This window comes from Sus scrofa, chromosome 5 (genome assembly GCF_000003025.6).
Source record: "Sus scrofa isolate TJ Tabasco breed Duroc chromosome 5, Sscrofa11.1, whole genome shotgun sequence".
In the NCBI taxonomy this organism is placed as follows: domain Eukaryota; kingdom Metazoa; phylum Chordata; class Mammalia; order Artiodactyla; family Suidae; genus Sus; species Sus scrofa.
Window position 1 is genome coordinate 88,966,653 of NC_010447.5, and position 21,107 is coordinate 88,987,759.

Below are 21,107 nucleotides of genomic sequence, written 5' to 3' on the forward strand. Positions count from 1 at the left end.
AATCAAGACCCCCTCCAGGCAATATCCGGGAATTATTGTCCATTGAGATTTTTTTTGGGGGGGGGAACAACATGGAACAGATTCTCCTGCAATTAACTTCTTCCCTAACATGGGAAAAGAACCACTCACTCTCCCGCAATTAACTTCAAATGTGGTGTTTAAATTATATTACTTATTGAAATGATATCCAAGGTGCAGACTAATTGGCTCACTTTGGCTCATGGAAATAGATGAACTGTATAAAGGTTAGAATCACAGGGTTAGTCCGCTGGTATAAGTTTTAGCTTTTCACTACATGACCAAGAATACATCACTAATAGTTCGACTCACACATCCTTATCACAAGTACTGGTTCCTTTCAGGATCATTGTGATGTTAGCTGCCCGGGTAAAGTTTTCTCCCGTGACGATGACGTTGCTTTTCCCTAAAGTCGATATTTTCTGTGGCTCAATGGACCTAATGCGGAAGACCTATTGGAAATAAAGGATGAAAACACAAGATCAAAGCTAAGAAATGGCACTGGTCCAAAACATCTGTTTATGCATTGCAGTTCGAAGGAATCGCTGGGAAATCACAACATTTTTGCAAACCCGAACAGGCAGTGTTTAATGAAATCAATGAATTCAAGGAAGAGTGCTGAAGACCCGTGTCTCGCAACATGCGGCAGCATGAGGTCAAACCAATTAGTCTTTGTCTCGCAAGACAGTTGAAAATACAGCTGAAGAGTGGTGACATTCTGTCGCAAGAGTGAGCTATCGCTACAGTCTCAAAACTGCTTCCTGCAGTACAGCCCCCGGAGGCTCAGAGCATCACAAAACGAAGGAAAAGACCAGGAGTCCACTGACTCTAAGTCAAACACCGACTCGTTAAGTGGGAATAAATGCCGTTCTGGATAAATTCCCAAGAGAGCAGTTCTTTGTTTTTTGTTTGTTTCACTTAGGCTATTTGAATCATATACCATGGGGAAAAAAGTCTCTAGAAGTCAAGCTGTTAAGTCACCTGACATCAAGGACTTCGATGCCTAAACTACGTGGCCAACTTTTTCCCTCCACGCTTTGCAAGAGCACCATCTCCTCCTTGGCACCCATTACAAGATCTATCAGCCCTTTATCAAGAGAGTTTCCCTTGGAATCACCTAATAAGTGGGGCCCCGTATCATTTAGATTAAGACATTTTACTTCTCTATTTGTAACACCTAATCAAATTCCCCTTTTAAAAAAGGCCCTTTATTTGATGACCAGAATCATTTTCCTTTTCAAAGACGAAACCTTCCTGGAGTTCCCACTGTGGTGCAGGGGAAATGAATCTGCCTAGTACCTATGAGGATGTGGGTTCCATCCCTGCCCTTGCGCAGTGGGTTAAGGGTCCGGCATTGCCGAGAGCTGTGGTGTAGGTCGCAGACGTGGCTCAGATTCTGTGTTACCATGGTGTAGGCTGGTGACTACAGCTCCGATGGGACCCCTAGCCTGGGAACTTCTGTATGCCACAGGTTCGGCCCTAAAAACCAAAAAAAAAAAGACGAAACAATCCTGATTTCTTTCACTTTTCTCCTACAGATGCCACTGTCTGTTTTTTTGGACACTTAGTTGTTTTGTGCACCATTTCCAGCAAGACTATTTTCTTCTACAAGATGGCAAGAAAACACAATAAGATGCTAAGATTCTAGCCAATATAAACTCAGCAGATCTTTAGCAAGAGTGAATTTTCGGAGTTCCCGTTGTGGCGCAGTGGTTAACGAATCCGACTAGGAACCATGAGGTTGCGGGTTCGGTCCCTGCCCTTGCTCAGTGGGTTAACGATCCGGCGTTGCTGTGAGCTGTGGTGTAGGTTGCAGACGCGGCTCGGATCCCGCGTTGCTGTGGCTCTGGCGTAGGCTGGTGGCTACAGCTCCGATTCAACCCCTAGCCTGGGAACCTCCATATGCTGCGGGAGCGGCCCAAAAAATAGCAACAACAACAACAACAAAAAGACAAAAAGACAAAAAAAAAAAAAAAAGAGTGAATTTTCATACTCACACTCTTGATATATGGAAATGACCACCAGCTAAAAGCGATGCTTAATCATGTGCAATGTGGCCAAACCATAAACACCGAACATATCCATCTAGAGGATAAAATCTAGGAAAAAGCCACCTGAGGCACTGGGTGAGCTTCAGTTATGTGCAGCCCCTGCCTACTGCCTGGCTCTTGAAGCAGCCCAGTAGTCTCTGCTCCTTTGTATGTCTAATGCTCATCATGACGGCCGTGCTGCACTGCTGGGCTGCCCATCCTGCCGAAAGGATGTTTTATCATTCTGCTCCTTGACAAACAGGTGCTATATGGTAGATCGGTCGCCATTGCTCATTATCCCCATGGATTGCTTTTGCGGATCGAGGTAAATCCATCGTTAATGTCATCACAGCAATGATGTAATGCGACAGAGAATTGATTTCGGTGGCAGAATTTATTTTAATCACTTAGCAAAGGACTTTAGCCCTGTATTTAAAGAATCACGAAGGGCCTGAAAGGGTCACTTTAATTATTCTGTTAGAGTTGACTGCATTTTATAGGGGGAAATTATCTGCAAGAGTGGCACTTGGAATGGGGGGGGGGATTAGCAAAGACTTCAAGATAAATCCCTTGCAAATGTCAAGTGTGTGTTGTACAGCAGAAGGCTTGCTCTGCTCTGACACGATGACAGCTAAGTGAAGAAGGATCTGTTGACCACCTACAGGAGTCACAGCACAGCACTAGATGGTGTGGGGGATGCCTGATCTGTGGGTCCCATGCTAGGAATTGGTAAACTCCTGGATTTGCCTGGAGCAAGCCAAATCCAGTCCATCGCTCGTTCTCGTACAGCCCAGGAAAATGCATCAGAAGAAGAACGATATTCCATGTAAACACATGAAATGCAAATTTCAGTGTCCATAAATACAGTTTTTTGGGGGAACACAGCCACATCCCTCATTTGCGTATTGTCTGTCACTTGCTAAAAAGCCCACACGGTTAAAATATTTACCGCCTGGCTCCTTGAAGAAAAAACTTGCCGAGCCCCACACTAGTGGGCCCTCTATCTTCTTAGGGAGGGAAGAGGTCTTATGTAAAGATTCCCAGCTCTCTTTCCGGATAGCCCTTCTCACCTCTTAGGCTGTTGATGTCTGCTCCAGCAAAATTTCAAACATGCCAAGTAAATGCTGCTACTTTGCTCTCAGGAGAGGATAAAGAGAGCCTTATAACGAAGCTAAAAAAAGATTTTCTCAAGGGGGTTATATTTTGCTCCTTAAAGGGCTCTACAAATGCCATCAGAGGACCCGCCACGTCGCCTTATTAACTTTTTCTTCCCCCCCAAGAAGAGAGAGCCCTGCCACTTCAAAAGGATTTCGCTTTAAAACCTTATTGTTTAGAGAAGTTTCCATTGGCAGTCTAGGATGGAATCCAGCCCCAGCCTATCTCTTGAAAGCAGACGCTTGGAGTCTGCTTGCAAAGAGGGTCAGATTAGTTGTCCTTTGTTTGCTTGGAGAACCTCTTTTCATCTTAATAAGTGAGTTAAAGAGCTACCAAGAGGACTTCATTAAATAAACAGTGCGAGTATACAAGATTAAAAAAAGACAAGACTGTCCTAGGCAGCCACGGTTCCTACAAAGAAAGTGTTTTCTATTTTTACTGATAAACATTAAAAAAAAAAAATGCAGTATAAACAAAAGACCAACTCAATACTGTAGATCTATTTCTGTATTTTAATCAAGAGTTCATTCACAGCCTGAAATGACGTAGCAGGTCCCATAAGCTGACACATACGAGGGGTTAATTCAAAAACATAATCTAGCTTGACGCAAAGAGGCAATTTCTTACAGCTCTACAGTGAGATGCCGCCCTCATCCTATGTCCAAGGATTTCCATTTATCAAGTCGAAACACCACTGGCTCTGGCCCTGAGAGCCCTGTGTTGTCCAGCCATTAACCTCAGAGCAGCCTCCTTCCTGCCAGTTATATTTTAAAAACTTCAGAGTTGTTTTTTAATGGCAGAACAATTTCAAATTGTTTAATAAAATGCAAGGAGCTTTGGTTGCTCACGAGTTTAATTCACTCCTTGTTTTGTATATATATATAAAAAAAAACCACATTAGAAACTGGTTAGTGAGATGATTAGAGAATACCCAGTTTTTTTAAAAAATTTTTAAACAGCAAAGCCATTCTAAGACCCTGGGAATAGCACAACCGCTCAGAAACAGCTACCTCTGGAAAGGTCTAGAGGATTACTCCTGACAGACAGAGCGCCTTTTGTGAAGCCTGACGTCAACACAATTCAAATGACCACGACATGAGTGGAGAAGACACCAGGCTGATTGAAAAGAATATTGGAAAGAGGTACATGAGGAAGGCTCGGTTTATTAAGACCACATTGCACTCTATTAATCTGTTGGGAAAAAAAAAATCTGAATAGAGCAGAGCTCTCTGTAGGCCTGGACCTGAATCCACACTCAGGAAAACGTCTCTCAGATGTTCACTCATGAAATTAGTTCAAAAAGGACGGGATTAAAAAGTCACGTGGATGCAAAACCAGCTGGAACTATGAAACCAAAGGACGTCGGAGAGATGAAAGGTAGCACCCCTAATTAAAGGAAGGTGTCCTCAAGGGCCCATCAGGGGTGAGTGGCGGGTTCCGAATTATTTAACAACATCTTCATTCCTGGCAGAGAAGGAGGGACGTGGTGTATTCATGAAATGCACACGGCGAGCCGAGCGGCCATGGGCAGCGGAGATGGTCACGCGGGAGAGGAGGGGAGATGCGGAAAGAAAGCAGCAAAATACAATCCTGCTCAGGAAACACGAGAGCATTAAATGGAACAGAGGTGATGCCCATCTGACACTCAGCCCCCAGGCGAACGCTCCCTCCCAGGGACCCAGGGACCGGCTCGAGGGGACGGGGGATGTCACGACTCCTTGATTCCAGGAACTGTCACAAGTTAGAACGCAGACTGAGATGGACCTGGAGATGCCCAGGCCCCATGCGGGGAGCTCAGGGCTCACGTCTCTGACCTGAGGGACTTCGAGGTGCAGCTGCCAAGGCCCGTCCATGATGCAGTCACTCTTGGTCACTGAACGTTCCGCGTACGACTCCAGAACCAGACACGGTGCCTGGGACTCTGGGACCAGGAAGGGCAGCGCCTCCCTTCCAGCAGAAAGCCCTGCTGACGACTTTAACCTCACCACTCCAAATCCACGCCTCAGCCAGGTTTCATCTTCACCCCAACCCGTGCGGCTCCCCTCTCCTCAGGGCCTCGGTGTCCCATCTGAAGCCTCTTCTGCTCTCCGGCCTTGGAGAAGATGCCAGCCTTGCTTGGGTCTGTCTCCTTCACTCTGAGCACACCCAGCCCACCCCTCTCATGCCAAGGCTTTGATGGTCACGCATTCCCTGAGAACCTTCTCATGCTGGAGGTCTTTGTCCTACCCCACACCCATGGCATCCGTGGGGCAGGCTTGGTCAGCCCAGTGCCAAGCGGGGACGTCCCTTCCAGAATAATTTTTATCATCAATGCGACATGACACTTTCTGTTTGGCCATGTCCACAGCATGCAGAAGTTCCTGGGCCAGGGAGCAAACCGGTGATACAGCAGCGACCCGAACTGCTGCAGTGACAATGCCAGATCCTTAACCTGATGCTCCACAAGGGAACTCCTCAACGCTTGCTTAAATTCAACTGAGGTCATACAGTGCAGAGGAGCTGTTAAAACTGTGGGCTCTGGAGTCAGAGGGCCTGGCTTCAAATCTCTTGTGTATCATTTATGACCTGGTGACGTGCTGCAAGCCAATGTTTCTTTGTCTATCAAACAGGGGAAGCAGGTCTATTGAGAAGCTTGAATCAAGAGGCACTTTGAAGATAGAGCCCAGGCTCAAGGAATACGGGCCACCGCTACTCAATGGGGCACATTGTGGCGTTCCTTCCTGCAGTTTTTTCTGTGGTACAGATTCAGATGCTTCACGAAGATGAATCTTACTTCCTGTAAGATAACTTCTACAATATAAGCTTCATAAGTGCACATTTTGCCCACCTGCCTAGCACATAGTAGGTGTTCAAGAAACACATTTTCTTTTTTTTTTCTTTTCTTTTTTTTTCAATAACACAAACCCTTGTGTTGAGGGCTGACTTTCAATAGATCGCAGCGAGGGAGCTGCTCTGCTACGGATGAAACCCTGACCCGGGAGCAGGTCGGTCTACGAATGGCTGGGCACCAGATTCCCCGAGAACATGCGGTGCAATTCGGGTGAGGGGGCGGCCGTGCTTTCTGGCCACACCCCGAATAAATGCTTTTTCGAATGAGTGAATGAAGAAGTAATTGGCAGTGAACCCCACAGCACCCAGCACAGGGCTAGGCCCATAGAAGCTACTCACCAAGGTAGGTCGTGAACTTGATTTCACTTTTCAAGGTAAGCGCCCTGAAAGAGGCCATCTGATGGCCTGTGAGAAGCTAAAATGCACGTCGGAAGTGCTGGAGGGAGAGGGGAGGAGTTGCGGGGAAGAGAAAGCATGTGGACTCCCCGAGAGCAGGAGGCACGGTTTTACACAGTGCATTTCTATCTGGCAGCGATAAGCATACCGTGAAGAATAACAAATATTAGAACAGTATCATAGCAGAGATCTGCGCAGCCTTTCCTGAGAACAGGAAAGAGAGAGCAGCCACCTCTTTTCTCAGCAAGTGGAGGCACCAGATGTAAGACTGTTAAGAAAAGGAGGGAGAGGTCAGGGCAGGGCCACAGGGCCAGCTGTCTCTGATAGAGACCGGCCCTTAGAGCTGCAAATATTTCCCAGCTAATGCAGGAACATAGGTCTTTGAGTTTGTATCTCTATTTCGGTGATGCTTCTTCTAAGGCTGCCCCCCTGGTAAATGACAGAGCCAAGGGAGGCAGCCCCCCCGCCCCCCACCTTGGTAAAAGTCATGGTCAAAGGATGCATCATAGGATGTGAGGGCGATGGGGCCAAACAGGGGTTGAACCAGGAACCTGCTCTCATAAGTATGGCATCCTTGGATGAGTAAATTCATGCATTAAAAAAATAAATGCTATAAATGCTATAAAACTGGGTCGTGATGATCACTGTACAACTATAAAGATAATAAAATTCATTGAGTAATTAAAAAAAAAACCAAAATAAAACGTCTTGAAGAACATTCCACTGGTTTTCGACGCTGAAGAATGAAGTGTAAGGCTCTCTAGGGGCAGGGCCATTTCAATCGTATTTTGTCCCCTATTTCCTGCATCCTTCTGCTCCAGTCCAACTGAATCATTGGGGTCTCCTGTAATGGGTATCCTGGAATTTTCTGGGAACCCACTATGCTTTTGCGGATGCTAGGCCCTCTGCTTAGAAGACCTTACCTCTGTCTCCACTTGTCACCTCCCTCAAACATCAGCTGAAACACCATCTGTATCAATCAATCCATCCGTCAAAGACGTAACCAACCACACTGATGAAGTGTTTTTAACTGCCAGGCACGGGGCTTAAATAATCAGGAATGACTGAGACAAGGTTCTGGGCACCAAGAGGCTCTCTGGGTTTGTACGCTATCTGGTACTTTCCCTAAGTTACTGTTTTCCTCTTGTCTTCTTACTCGTGTACTCAAGTCCACATAAGATTCTTGGGCCTGAGGACAAGCCAGGTGCCCTCCACGTGGTACCCATGAAGCTCAGCGTAATAGTATCTACGAGGTGCCATAGGAAGAATCAATCCAAGCTCAGCATCAGGATGCCCAAGACTGCCTCTGTGCCATTCCCATCTCATGAACCCAGTGCCCGGCACACGGGAAGCACTCAGTACACATGCGATGTGGACGATGTGATGAAGGAAAGGCCCCGATGGCTCCTCTGCGAGGAATGGAGTGTTCAGTGCTTCATTCAAGGTCAGCATGAGGACCAAACTGGAAACGGGGTGTACACATTCCATCTGATAATGGAACATCAGCAGTGTGTCCCAGAGCATGAGAAACCCCTCCTGCGACAAATCACACTCCATTGCCGATTAGCCAAAATTGAGATTCTGTTCTGAGTCAGGTATTGAAAGAAAACATTTCAGTATTAACAAAATGTCTTTCTCCAAAGGTCATTCCCAGAGAAGCACTGGAGAGGTCCGGACTTTTGTTTATTTCCAGCCTCCTCATGCTCTCTTGGTGACCCCAGTTCTTTTAACCACATAGTGTCAAAAAGTCCAAAGGGTCAGGAAGATACAATACTACAGGAAACCAGAATGCTGTGACCTTATTTTTTTTCCTTTAAAAGAAAAATGTAAAAAGCCATAGCCTGGGGAGTTCCCGTCATGGCTCAGTGGTTAACAAATCCGACTAGGAACCATGAGGTTGCGGGTTCCATCCCTGGCCTCACTCAGTGGGTTAGGGATCTGGCGTTGCAGTGAGCTGTGGTATAGGTTCCAGACGCTGCTCGGATCCCGCTTTGCTGTGGCTGTGATGTAGACTGGCGACTATAGCTCCGATTCGACCTCTAGCCTGGGAACCTCCATATGCCATGGAAGCAGCCCTAGAAAAGGCAAAAAAAAAAAAAAAAAAAGTCATTGCCTGAACCATACCTAGCAATAGAAAGAAGACACAATTGATGCATAAAAGAACTTGGATGCATCTTCAGAGAATTACGTTGAGTTAAAAAGGACAATCCCCAAAGGGTACATCTGGATGATTCCATTTAAATAAAATCCCTGAAATGATAAAAAAAAATTTACAGAAATGGAGACTAGATGAGCAGCAGCCAGGGGTCAGACACAGGGTGTGGGAGGGAAGGAGGAAGTGGGTGTGCATGTACACAGGGAACCTGAGGGAGACTTGAGCTGACGAGGCTGTGTCTTGACTGTTGTCACTGTCAATATCCTGGTTGTGATACTGTGCTTCTGTTTTGCAAGAGGTTACTATTGGGGGAAACTGAGTAAAATATATATGAAGTCTCTCTGTATGATTTTCTCACAACTACATGTGAATCTACAATTACCTCAAAATAAAGTTTATTTTCTTCCAAAATAATCACAAAAAAGAACAAAGTTGAAGGACTCATACACTCGGATTTCAAAACTTATTACATAAACTACATTAAAAAACAGTGTCTTATGGGCTTTAAGATAGACCAAAGGAATAGGGTATATAGCCCAGAAGTAAATCCCTGTAGCATATGGCCAAATGATTTTTATTTTTATTTATTTTTTGTCTTTTTAGGACGGTACCCGCAGCATATGGAAGTTCCCAGACCAGGAGTCTAATCAGAGCTGTAGCTGCTGGCCTACGCCACAGCAACGACGGATCCTTAACCCACTGAGCAAGGCCAGGAATCGAACCCACGTCTTCATGGACACTAGTTGGGTTCGTTCACCACAGAGCCATGACAGGAACTCCTGACATGATTTTTGAGAAGAATGCCAACATCATTCAATTGGGAAAGGTCAGTCTTTTCAATGAACGGTGTTGGGAAAACACGGAAATGAATGAAGTTGGATCCTTACCTTACACCATATATGAAGTGGATCAAAGACCTAAATGTAAGAATTAAAACTATAGGAGTTCCAAGACCTGGAATCAACCCAAATGTCCACTGATAGATGATTGGATCAGGAAGATGTGCTACATATACACAGTGGAATACTACTTGGCCATAAAACAGAACAAAATAATGCCATTTGTAGCAACATGGATGGAACTAGAGACTCTCATCCTGAATGAAGTAAGTCAGAAAGAGAAAGACAAATACCATATGATATCACCTATATCTGGAATCTAATATATGGCACAAAGGAACATTTCCACAGAAAAGAAAATCATGGACTTGGAGAATAGACTTGTGGTTGCCAAGGGGGAAGGGAGTGGGAGGGACCGGGAGCTTGGGGTAAATAGATGCAGAATGTTGCCTTCAGGATGGATTATCAATGGGATCCTGCTGTGTAGCACTGGGAACTCTGTCTAGTCACTTATGATGGAACATGTAACATGAGAAAAAAGAATGTATACATGCATGTGTAACTGGGTCACCATGCTGTACAGTAGAAAAAAATGTATATATAAAGAAATTTAAAAAAAAGATTAAAAAAATAAAAATAAATTAAAAAATAAAACTATAGGAGTTCCCATTGTAGCTCAGTGGAAACCAATCTGACTAACATCCATGAGGACACAGGTTTGATCCCTGGCCTTGCTCAGTGGGTTAAGGATCCGGCATTGCTGTGGGTTGTGGTATGGGTCACAGTCGTGGCTTGGATCCCGCGTTGCTGTGGCTATGGCTGTGGTGTAGGCCAGCAGCTGTAGCTCCAAGTCAACCCCTAGCCTGGAATCCTCCACATACTGTGGGTGTGGCACTAAAAAGACAAAAAAAAAAAAAAAAGAAAAGAAAAGAAAACTATAAACCTATAAAATACATACATATAATGTAGATGTAAAAATATGTCAAACTATATATTTATAAAACTATAAAAAAGATGGGGTATTAATAGGTACAAATTACTATGTATAAAATAAATAAGCTACAAGGATATATTATACAATACAAGGAATACTGCCAATATTTTATAATAAATGGAATATAACCTTTAAAAGTTATGAGTCACTATCTTGTACGCTTGAAACTTATGTAATATTGTACCTCAGCTATACCTCAAACAAAGCAGGAACACCAAAAAGCTCTTGGAAGAAAAGATTCATGACACTGGATTTGGCAATGATTTCTTGGATATGACACCCAAAGAATAAACAACAAAATTAAAAAAGAGATAAATTGGACTTCATCGAAATAAAAAACTTTGGTGCATCAAAAGATACAATCAACAGAATGAAAAGACAGCCTATAGAATGGAAGAAAATATTTGTAAATCATGTCTGATATATATTTATATATTATGTATCTATTATATATACCCAGAGTATATAAAGAACTCCTACAACTCAACAACAAAAAACAAATGACCTGATTAAAAAATGGGCAAAAGACTTGAACAGACATTTCCTCCAAGGCATATCAATGGCCAAAAGCACATAAAAAGATGTTCCATGTCACTAATCATCAGGGAAATGCAAAACACCACCACCACATCACACCACCTTACACTCATTCAAGGTGGCTATGATCAAAACACAAACACAAACAAAAAACAAAACGAAGAAACTGTTGGCTAGCATGTGGAGAAACTGGAACTCTTGCGCACTGCTGATGGGAACGCAAAACGGCAGCGCACTACGGAAAACAGCACGGTGTTCTTCCAAAATTTAAAAGTAGGATTACCACATGGTCCAGCCATTCCATTTCTGGAAAACTGGGTCTCGAAGAGATGTTTATACACACATGTTTATAGAAGTATTAGTTACAAGAGCCAAGAGGAGGAAGAAACCAAGTGTCCATCAATGGCTGAAGAGAGAAAACATGGTATATAAATACCAAGGACCATCCTTCAGCCTTAATGGAAATTCTGACCAATGGATAAACCGTGGTATGCCATGATACCATTAAGCTAAGGGAAATAAGCTGGTCATAAAAAGACAAATCCTCTATGATTCCATTTATCTGCGGTACCTAGAGTAATGCAGTTTGTAGAGGCAGAACCCAGAATGGTAGTCACCAGAGGCTGGGGAAAGCAAATGGGGAGTTATGGTTTAACGGGTACAGAGTTTCACTTTTGCAAGATGAAGCGTGTTCTGGGGGTGGATGGTGGGGATGGCTGCACAAACCACGTGACCGTACTTAACACTTGTGCTGAGCTGTACACTTAAAACGGTAAATTTTATGTGATGTCTATTTTACCAAAAATTTTAAAAATGAAACAACAAAAGAGAAGTTTAATTTTTTAAAAAGCCACTGCCTTTTTGATTCAAACACCTGCCACTATGCCTTATAAACCAATGAGAAGAGACATGTATCTTATCACTTAATACAACTTCACAGGCTTTGCAGGTCTGGCGATATGGGCACACCAAGCTTTCATAATGCTTTGAATTAACTTCAAAATCCACGGGGACTCACATTCCCTCTGCTGTTACTTAATTCACTCGAGATTACCATCAACTTTTGGCGCAGTGATTAAAAATGTGCTACTTATTTATATCGGCAATTGACCTTAAGTAGCAGCAAATGGATTAGTCAAAGCCACAGATGAGTCATGAAACAGAAAACTGAGCCTTTAGGAAGAGAAAGATGTTACCATTTTTAATTTATCTGCTCCCACTAGACCCAAGGTTAATGAGAACATTGTCCTTCTTTTGTTTTTCACCGCATAATAGATGCTCAATTAAATTCCACTGACTGAATGAAGCCAGCACTTGTGTGCTAAGTGCAGCCACCACATTCTGCCTGGAAATGTTTACATGGTCACACTCTTTCTTTTCAAACATGTCTGTCAGTTGGGCTTGGTGATTTACTATGGAGAAAATAAGAGGAATTTCCAAAGAAATTTCCTGGCAAGTATTTTTTCTGTGAAGACCATTTTTGAGACGTGAATAGAAAGGTATATGAATTAAATAGAAATAATTCTTTGTTTCGGCACTATTATCCACTGGTTAGATCATCTCTCCAAAGAAAACTAATCCCAAGAGTTTCGTCTGTATATTTTGCATAGACACTGCCAGCCCTCCCATAGCCCCAGAAGTGCAATCATAACATGTGGTTAAAAACTGAAATCCCCTCAGTGCTGTGTGCTGTATACTTCCTTCTAACTCCCCCTGAGTGAGACACAAAGTCACCTTTAAAATTTACTACTACCAGAACATCATTTTTCATAATTACAGAATTTTAATTTCTCTTATGTGAATGTGCAGCCTTTGATGTATTGAGCCAATTAAGTGAAACTTGGTTAAAAACCGAAGGTAAGAAAGGGAATTGGGGAAGAAAGTAAAATGGGGAATTTTTCAAAGGCACCCAAAAGTAGCAGGAGTAGAGAGGGATTTTTCCAATTATCGATGCAAAAATTGGGTCTGACCTGCAAGCCCTGGTTAGTTTGGTTACGCTGGTTCTCCTTGAATCTTCCTCCTCCCGCTGACTTAGGTCGTGCCCACTTCTCCAGAGCAACTGGGCAGAGTTCCTGAAATGAAGAGCATCCCTTCACCATCCAGAGGGGTGGAAATTCAGACTTTGAAATGAACACAAAAGACAGGCTGGGGCAGGGTAGTCACAGACACTGATTTTTGGTTAAACCTTGTAATACCGAAAACGCCGCTTTACCTGGTTTCTCTCGTAATCAGAAGGGTCACAAGCCACGAAGGGATGGATACATTTTTTCTCACTTTTACACCAAGTGCAGCCAGTTCCAATACATACCGGGCATCTGGCAACATGGAAAACCAACTTAATTCCTATAATTTTGGGGGGGCGGGAGGGTATGCCCACAGCATGCAGAAGTTCCCAGACCAGGGATCTAACCCAAGCCATTGCAGTGACCTGAGCCAAAGCAGTGACACCACTAGACCCTTAACCCACTCGACCATCAGGGAACACTAATGCCTGCATTTTAGGAAAATGTTCACATCCTAGAATTTCCCTCTGTGATGCCCGCTTTCGAGCATTTAAAAGAAGAAGAAAGAGAACAATCCCTGGAGAGACTGTGATGACCCCAGGAGGAGAGAGGCCAGTCCTTTGAGGCTAGGGATAGAGACCTGACTCTGTGCCCTGCTCTGGGCAGCCCTCGGGGTTGATGGACCCTCATTATACTTGGTGGGGTGTTGCCATGGAAACCTGAAGCTGGGGTCACCTGCTGCGTTGGTAGATAACAGGAACCCACTGAATCTGTCTCTGAATCCAGTTCTGCTATTTGTCCACCTTCAGATAAGTTTCCCTCTGGAGACTGATCTCCCCCCAACTCCCTCGTAAGCCCCCCCCCCGCCCCGCACTCATTGCAGCAGTACCACCACCAAACGCCTGAAAGACGGGAAACCAAAAGTGCTACTCGGCAAGCAGAGAAAATGGGGTGCCAGCATTTGCTTTTTAATCAAATTAAGGAAGAATTGTGTCGACTAATCAAATAACCTATCATGCATGGATAACAATGGAAGACTTGAGAAGCACTTAATAGGATAATCAGAGTTAAGGAGAGAAGGATAAAAATGGAAACACAGCTAAGGGAGGCAAGAGGAAGCCTCAGCCTGGGGACCGGGAGGATGAGGCGGGAGAGGGAACACCATTTGTATTTCATATATTCCTCAAGAAGCACTGAGGCATCCGGAGACCCTGACTTCAGAAGTGGCAGCTTCCACAGGAGAAGGAAGCAGAGACTGGCTTATGTGTTCCTTGGGCCATCAAGGTCTCCTAGCAGCAGGTTTGTGACTTGTGCTTGGATGGCCGCCCTTCAGGTGCGACAGTGGTACTAAGTGCTTTCCAGAGGGGAAGCAGGGACCCAAGGAAAGGGTGCTGGCGCTCTGGGAGCTGCGGGTCTAAGGTCTGCTCTTAACTACCTACTTGGGGACCGGGGACATGTCCCTTCCGCTTGCCAGGCCTTAACCCCGGGGGCGGGGAGCTGCACAGTTCTATCTAATTCGCCCCTTTTCCCTTGTTTCCGTGGACTTCCGGATTCAAGTGTGGGTGTCTTTCCCCCCTGATCTCCTTCTGTTTATTAGAAATCACTGAGCACGATCCCGCTCTCCAAGCGTTGCGGCAGGAGAGGGCAAGGCCAGCGGCTCCTGTTCAGAGAGCCGTGGGGTGGCCTCCAAATGCCACTTCCAGGTCGAAGGCCTTTTCCCCAGAGAATCAACGGCTCCCGGGCCAGGCCCAAGGAAAGCCACAGTTGGGCCCCTCATAGCTGGTCAATCAAACCACTCAATGAACGACACAATCACTGATGAGACAGCGTCCTACGGGCTCCATGGGAACGGCAATCCCATCCTGCAGCTGGAAAACCAAGACTCCGGGAATCACTGCTTCTCTGTCTTCTCTCTGCCTTAGAAGCCAGGAGCGAGGTATGGTCCCACCTCGGAGGGATACAGAGCTCAAGGGGCCCAAACGTGGTGCAAGATGAATGCATTCTTTTGATGACAGAGACGTCCCCTTGTCCCCCGTGACTGTGACTTCTCTCTCTTTTGACCCAAATTCCCAAAGCTATTCTGATGGGGAGAAGCCATCAGTAAACAGGCAGCCCTCCTTGGCCTGTGCCTTCAAGGGCAGCCCTTGGTCTGGAGGAGAATGAGTTTCCCTGTGGGTGAAGAGCAGCTCAGCACCGTTATTGGCCTCTCTGCTGCTGCACATTTTACTTACTCAGGCTTGAACGAGCCGGCTTATTAGCTGAGAGGCTCTCCTGCCTCCTGTTAGGCCACGCTCCAAAAGGCACCTGGGAAAGTTCTCCTCCACCAAAGCGTTCTTTAGGAAATCGTGGAGCCAGGCAAATTAATCAATGAGCACCAATTGGAGAAGACTTCCCTTTCAAATAAAATCTTACCCTCTCAATGACGAGCAGTTGGTAAAGCTGAATCTTTTTGACAAATGCCAGGAACCAAAGGAGAACATCGTGACGATGGAAACATCTGGAGCAAAGTGGGGAAAGAAGTCATTTACCGCGGAGCCCTGCGACCACCCAGCCAAGCTGGGAATGCCAAAAAATAAATATCTTTTTGCCTCCTCGGCATCCAGGGTGGGGTGTGCCAGCTGTTCACCAACACTTCCATCAGCATGTGGCCCCTTCCCCTGGGCCACTCCCGTCACGCAGCCGAAGCGCACAGAACAAGCCTCCAAACAGACCCTGGCCCCCCTCGCGTGCCAGGCCTCCCACGGATAATCACTAGGAAAAAGCCGTTTTACGGCCCATCAGCATCTCCTGCTCTCCCTGGGATCACTCGCTCAGCTTGTAATTGGCCACAGCCTAGGAATCAAACGAGCCACCAGGCAAGAACTGCCTAGAACACGATACCCAGGATGTTAGAGAGGGAATCCTGCACCTTCAGAAAAAATCCACACTACAAATATTTACCTAACAAACTCCAAAGCGCGGTTCCCACGGGCTGGGAGCCATGATCTTCGTGGAGTCAACTGTTGCCAAATCTAGGATGAAGGGTTTCTTAGCTGCTTTTGAAAACCTACCCATAGGTCAGAAAACCCCCAAAGAATAAAGGAATAGGATAAAAGCACTGCTAATTCACTCTTAGAGGAACGGCGTATTTCCTGGATCTCTGTCACTTTCATGACTCTCCCCAAGGTGATCCCTGAATCTAGCCGTGTATCAGACTCGCTGGAGAAACTGATGAAAATAGAGACTCCGGAGCCGCACTCCTAGATACTCTGATTGAGCGGGCCTGGGATAGGTCCAGGAATCTGTGTTTGCAACTCTCCCCAGGTAATGACGATATACGGCCAGGTTTGGGGGTAGCAGCCTGGGGGTGCCTTTCATACCTTCTCGTGCCTGGGGACCAGTGCGACTCTGTGATATTTTCATTGTCACCCTTGTGGGTATTAAGATCGTCTTCCTTTTATGAATGAATGGGGAAAGCAGATGATACTTTTAAAATGAAAAGTCTTTCCTTGCCAAAGAAAGAAGCTGGCCTAACTTGGTTGGCACCCCAAATTGTCTTAGTGCGTGAGCCCAAGAGTCTGAGAACCCTTGCTTTAAGGCGCTCCTCTACAGCAGGAACATGCATTCCGAAAGCCAGGATGCCACGGAAAATTCTGCTCCCCTAAAGTGAGTCCAAGCGAGATGATAATTCTCTGTTCCAACGAAAGAGTGGTTGGGAGAGCTGGCGTGGCCTTCCAGAAGGGCCTCTGAGCAGACACCTGATAACTGTTAGCAGAATGAACACACGGACAGTTAGCCCTGAGGGCCTTCCCCGTGAAAACACACATCCACAGAACCTCCAAGTGTCCAGCGGTGGAGACTCACAAAAGTCGTACTTTTCTGACCATCGACTGTGCCCAAAACACTACTGGAAACGCTCGTAAGGCAACAAACACTGATGATCTCCGCTCTGGAGGCATCCACAATTATTCCAGATGAGATAAAATAATTTAGGGAAAGAGCACCGTGACAGGATAGTCAAGGACACACCCTATGAGTGGTCTGAGTTCCATGTTGCACCAGGGTACCAAGGCTGGGGGTGCCCAGGGTGCGTTTGGGGGGAGCTAGCATGACTGGGACAATGGGAGCAGAATCTGCCAAGGCTGTACGGAAGAGGTGACTTCTCAAAGCAGAAGGGAGACAGGATTTGGTGAAAAGGCCAAGACCACTATAGGCCACAGACAAAAACTTGGCAATGGCCTCTGGCTGTCTGAGCACAAGAGGTGGGTTTGTTTGCCTGCTCCGAATAGGCAAGGCATTCAAAGAAAAGGGCAGGCAAAGCGTTGCGTATCTTTTTTTTTTTTTTTTTTTTTTTTGCTTTTTAGGACCATACCTGCAGCATATGGAAGTTTCCAGGCGAGGGACTCAATCAGTGCTACAGCTGTCAACCTATGCCACAGCCACAGCAAAGCAGGATCTAAGCCGCTGTTTGCAAACTGCCATACCGGATCCTTATCCCACTGAGGAGGCCAGGGATCGAACCCGAGTGCTCATGGGTACTAGTGGGCTTGTTAATGCTGAGCCACAGTGGGAACTCCAGACTGGGTACAATGGATGGAAGCTCTAAGAACAATCAGCTAGCTTTCCAAGGTGATCTCAAATATCTCAGCAGCTTATTTTTCAGCTGAGCCAGACCTGCAACTTAATAACCATGGCAACTCTAGTTCTAGCCTTTCTCACCCAAAGGGACTCATGAACCCTGTGCTGTCCACTGTAACTCCTAGCCATCCCTTGAATCCACCCACTTCTTTCCATCCTTATCTGCCTCCGACTCCTTTCACTCTCAGCCCCCCCCCCCACCTGGATCACGACACCAAGTTTCCTTCTACCTGATCTTTCAAAACTAGTCCTTTCCTCTTCCAGCCCCATCCTCCACCTGCGGCCTTGCGGTCAACAAAGATGCATCGATCACAAATGGCCAAACACCTTGCACCTTCTGTGGGATCCATTTTCCATCGCTCTGCTTTCTACCCCCTGGGCCTTGGCCACAGAGAACCTCTTTGGCTCTTCAAACAAAGCTTTCTCTCTCCTTCTGGCTGTCACAATAGTTGGTCTCTATCTGGAATACTCTTCCCCTTCTTCTTCGTCCAGCTTGACCCTACTCATCCTCCAGGAAGCTCTCCTTGCCCCCTCACCTATCCCCATGTCCAGTTAGATGCCCTGATCATGGGCTTCCCATGGCATGCCATGTTCCCTGCATGCTACACACCGCACTGTCATGTGCTGCTTACTGGTTTCTACCCCAAGAGGCTCTAAATGCCATGAGCAAGGACCAGGGCAGTCTTTTTGGGTCACTGTGTCCCTACCACCCAGCCCACTGTCAGGCACACAGAGGCTCAATAAATATTTCCTGTATGAATGAATGAATGCAATGAACCCAGGATGACAAAATATTGTCCATTTTGTTTTCTCATCTCGCCCAGGGCCTTCCCAGCTTTTCAGATCTCTGAATTATCTGAACCATCTGGAAAGGGTCAGCCCAGTAGTCTCTGGCTTGACTCCACTCACCTAACCAATTTACCATCCTTGGTCCTCCTCCAATCACCTCTGATAGTGGGGTCCTGCTGTCATGGGATGAGTACAGCAGAGGTGAGCAGGACTGAGGGGAAAGTCAGGACGCAGGGGGTGAGGGAGAGTGAGAATAGAGCATGGGGCTATTTGGATTTGGTCATTTAACTTGTTTCCTGGGCAACTGGGACTCAGGAGTGTCTCTTGCCTTCTTCATTTGCTCACATGATAAATAGCTGAGTCTACTTGCCTTTGTAGGATGCTCTGGTCGGGATGCTGCAGGTGCAGGTCTCATTGGATACACTTTTACCCTTACAGAGCACCTTGCCGGTGTCCACGGTCTTCACCAGGCACTCTGAGCGTCTGGGAGAGAAGCTTCCTACCACGGTCACTGTCGTCTGTGGGGGAGAAGATTCAGGAACCAAATCATTGTTTGTGCATCATTTCCATGCATCCTAGACCCTTAGATGAACTTGCCACAGGAGGAGAATTTTTCAGACTGCCGATATAAAGCAATAAATGTTTTTGGATATTTAATTTGATCTTTTGTGAACCACATATTCAAATTCTTGGACCACTTTTCTGCTTTGTGTGTATTTTTCTTATCAATTTTCAAGAGCTCTCTGTATAGGATAGATATTAATCCTTATCTGTCATACCTCTGACACATTTTCTCGTCTACTGTCTGTCTTGCAATTTGTATCTGTGGTATTTTTACCCTACACAGTGTGTTTTCATGTAATCAAATACAGAGTTTCTTGTCTTGGTTATAAAGTTCTTCCCAAACTCTCGCTTGCAGACAAAAATATAACATTGTTCACCATTACTGTTGTTTTATTTTTTTAAACTATGTCTTTAATCCATCTGGAATATACATATATATATGTATGTATACTGTAAGATAAGGGTTCAACTTTATTTTTATTTAGATGGTTAATCAGTCATATCATAACAATTTACCAAAAAAAGTTCTCTTTCCCACAGAGCTGAAATAACCATTTTTGTTATATATTAAATCACCATTACCTACAAGCTATTCCTAAACTTTGCTCTGTTCCAATTATCGATTGATCTATTTCAATGACAGAGTTTTTACTACTGTGGATTTAAAAATATTTATGGAAAATCATTTTTATTTTGATAATTTTCTTAGCATTTCCTAGACATTCTTCTTCCATATGAACTTTAAGATCTTTTTACCCAAATGGAGTAAGGAGACGGTAAGTTTAACTGGAATTGTACTAAATATACACATTAATTTTAGGAGATTTCTTTATGATATTAAGGATTCCCATCCAAAACACATATTTTTTTTTCCCCTGGGTTTATGTTTAGGGAGGAGAGGGAAGAGGGAAAGAGGGGGGAGGGTTAGGAGAGGGGAAGGAGGAGGGCATGGAAAGTCAAAGAAAATAACATGCCAATGGGAGATCCCTTTGGTGTCAGGTGCATGAAGGGGATCTGGAGGGGAGCAGAGCTAAGAATTAGGAAGCTTAGGAGCACAGGAAGTGGTAACCTTCTCCCCCACAATGCAGAGCAATGGTCCCACACAGCCAGGAGGTGTCTATCTTCTGTGATACTTCTGACCTCTGCCCACACTCTGCAGGGCCAGCAGAGACTCTGCTGTCTCTCATCCTCTGACAAGCTTGCTAAATCTATTCCAGCCCTGGGATCTCACCCCATCTTTCCATTTTCAAAACATTCTGTTTCCGAGCCATAGAATCATGCTGGAGGAATGCAAAGGCTTAGAGTCCAACTTCTGCTGGATTAAAGTCCAACCATCTCTAGGAAACCTGAACATAAACCTGAACCCCAAACCATCCCCACCAGCTCATCTCTGACACCTGGCTAAACCCTCACTCATGCTTCAACCCACGCTTCGTAGCATCTGACTGTGGCACATGTCATCCTGTGCAGAGATGCGTCTCAACTGAACTCATTGCTCAAACATCATAACAAAAGTACCAGGAAGCGTGTTAAAGTCTTGCTTTCATTAGCTCTGTAAAATTTTCCACATCTTCCAGTTCTCATATACATAGTATTTATGTAACTATATAATCATTGCATTAACTTATTCCATATATATTCATTAAACTTTCTAGATGTGCCAAGTGTTGTACAAAGTATTGATTATTTCACTGGACCAAACAGCTCCTGTCCTTGCCCTCAAAGAGCTACTAGTCTAGGACGGGATTAAGATGGCAGAATAGAAGGACTGGAGCTCAACTTCTCTCCTAAAAACAACAAAATTCACAACTAAAGACTGAGCAATCTCCACCCAAGTGGACCGGAAACCCATACCCTATTCCAGAAGACAAAGAGGAGGCCACATCAAGAGGTAGGAGGGGTGATTTTGTGATATAAACAACCCCATACCTCCCAGGTGGGAAGCTCCACAGACTGGAAACTAACTGGCTCACAGAGACTTACCTACAGGAGTGAGAGTTCTGAGCCCCACATCAAACCCTCACATGCTGGGATCTGGCACTGGGAGAAAGAGCCCCTGGAGCATCTGGCATTGAAGGCCAGTGGGGCTTGTGCACAGGAACTCCACGGGACTAGGGGAAACGGAGACCCCATTCTTAAAAGGTGCACACAGACTTTCACGTGCACTAGGTCCCAGGGCAG

The 21,107-nt window shown here is 45.3% G+C and overlaps 1 protein-coding gene across 3 annotated transcripts in view; it reads right to left on the minus strand.

The window, feature by feature from the left end:
- PLXNC1 (plexin C1) overlaps nucleotides 1-21,107 on the minus strand; it is a 155,600-nt gene that overhangs the window by 66,415 nt on the left and 68,078 nt on the right. For all 3 annotated transcript variants that reach the window (XM_021092759.1, XM_021092758.1, XM_021092757.1), the window contains 5 exons: nucleotides 18,733-18,880; nucleotides 15,369-15,453; nucleotides 13,166-13,268; nucleotides 12,924-13,025; nucleotides 331-470 (listed from right to left, as the gene is read on the minus strand). In XM_021092759.1, coding sequence (XP_020948418.1) covers nucleotides 331-470; nucleotides 12,924-13,025; nucleotides 13,166-13,268; nucleotides 15,369-15,453; nucleotides 18,733-18,880 — 578 coding nt within the window. The remainder of the gene's footprint in view (nucleotides 1-330; nucleotides 471-12,923; nucleotides 13,026-13,165; nucleotides 13,269-15,368; nucleotides 15,454-18,732; nucleotides 18,881-21,107) is intronic.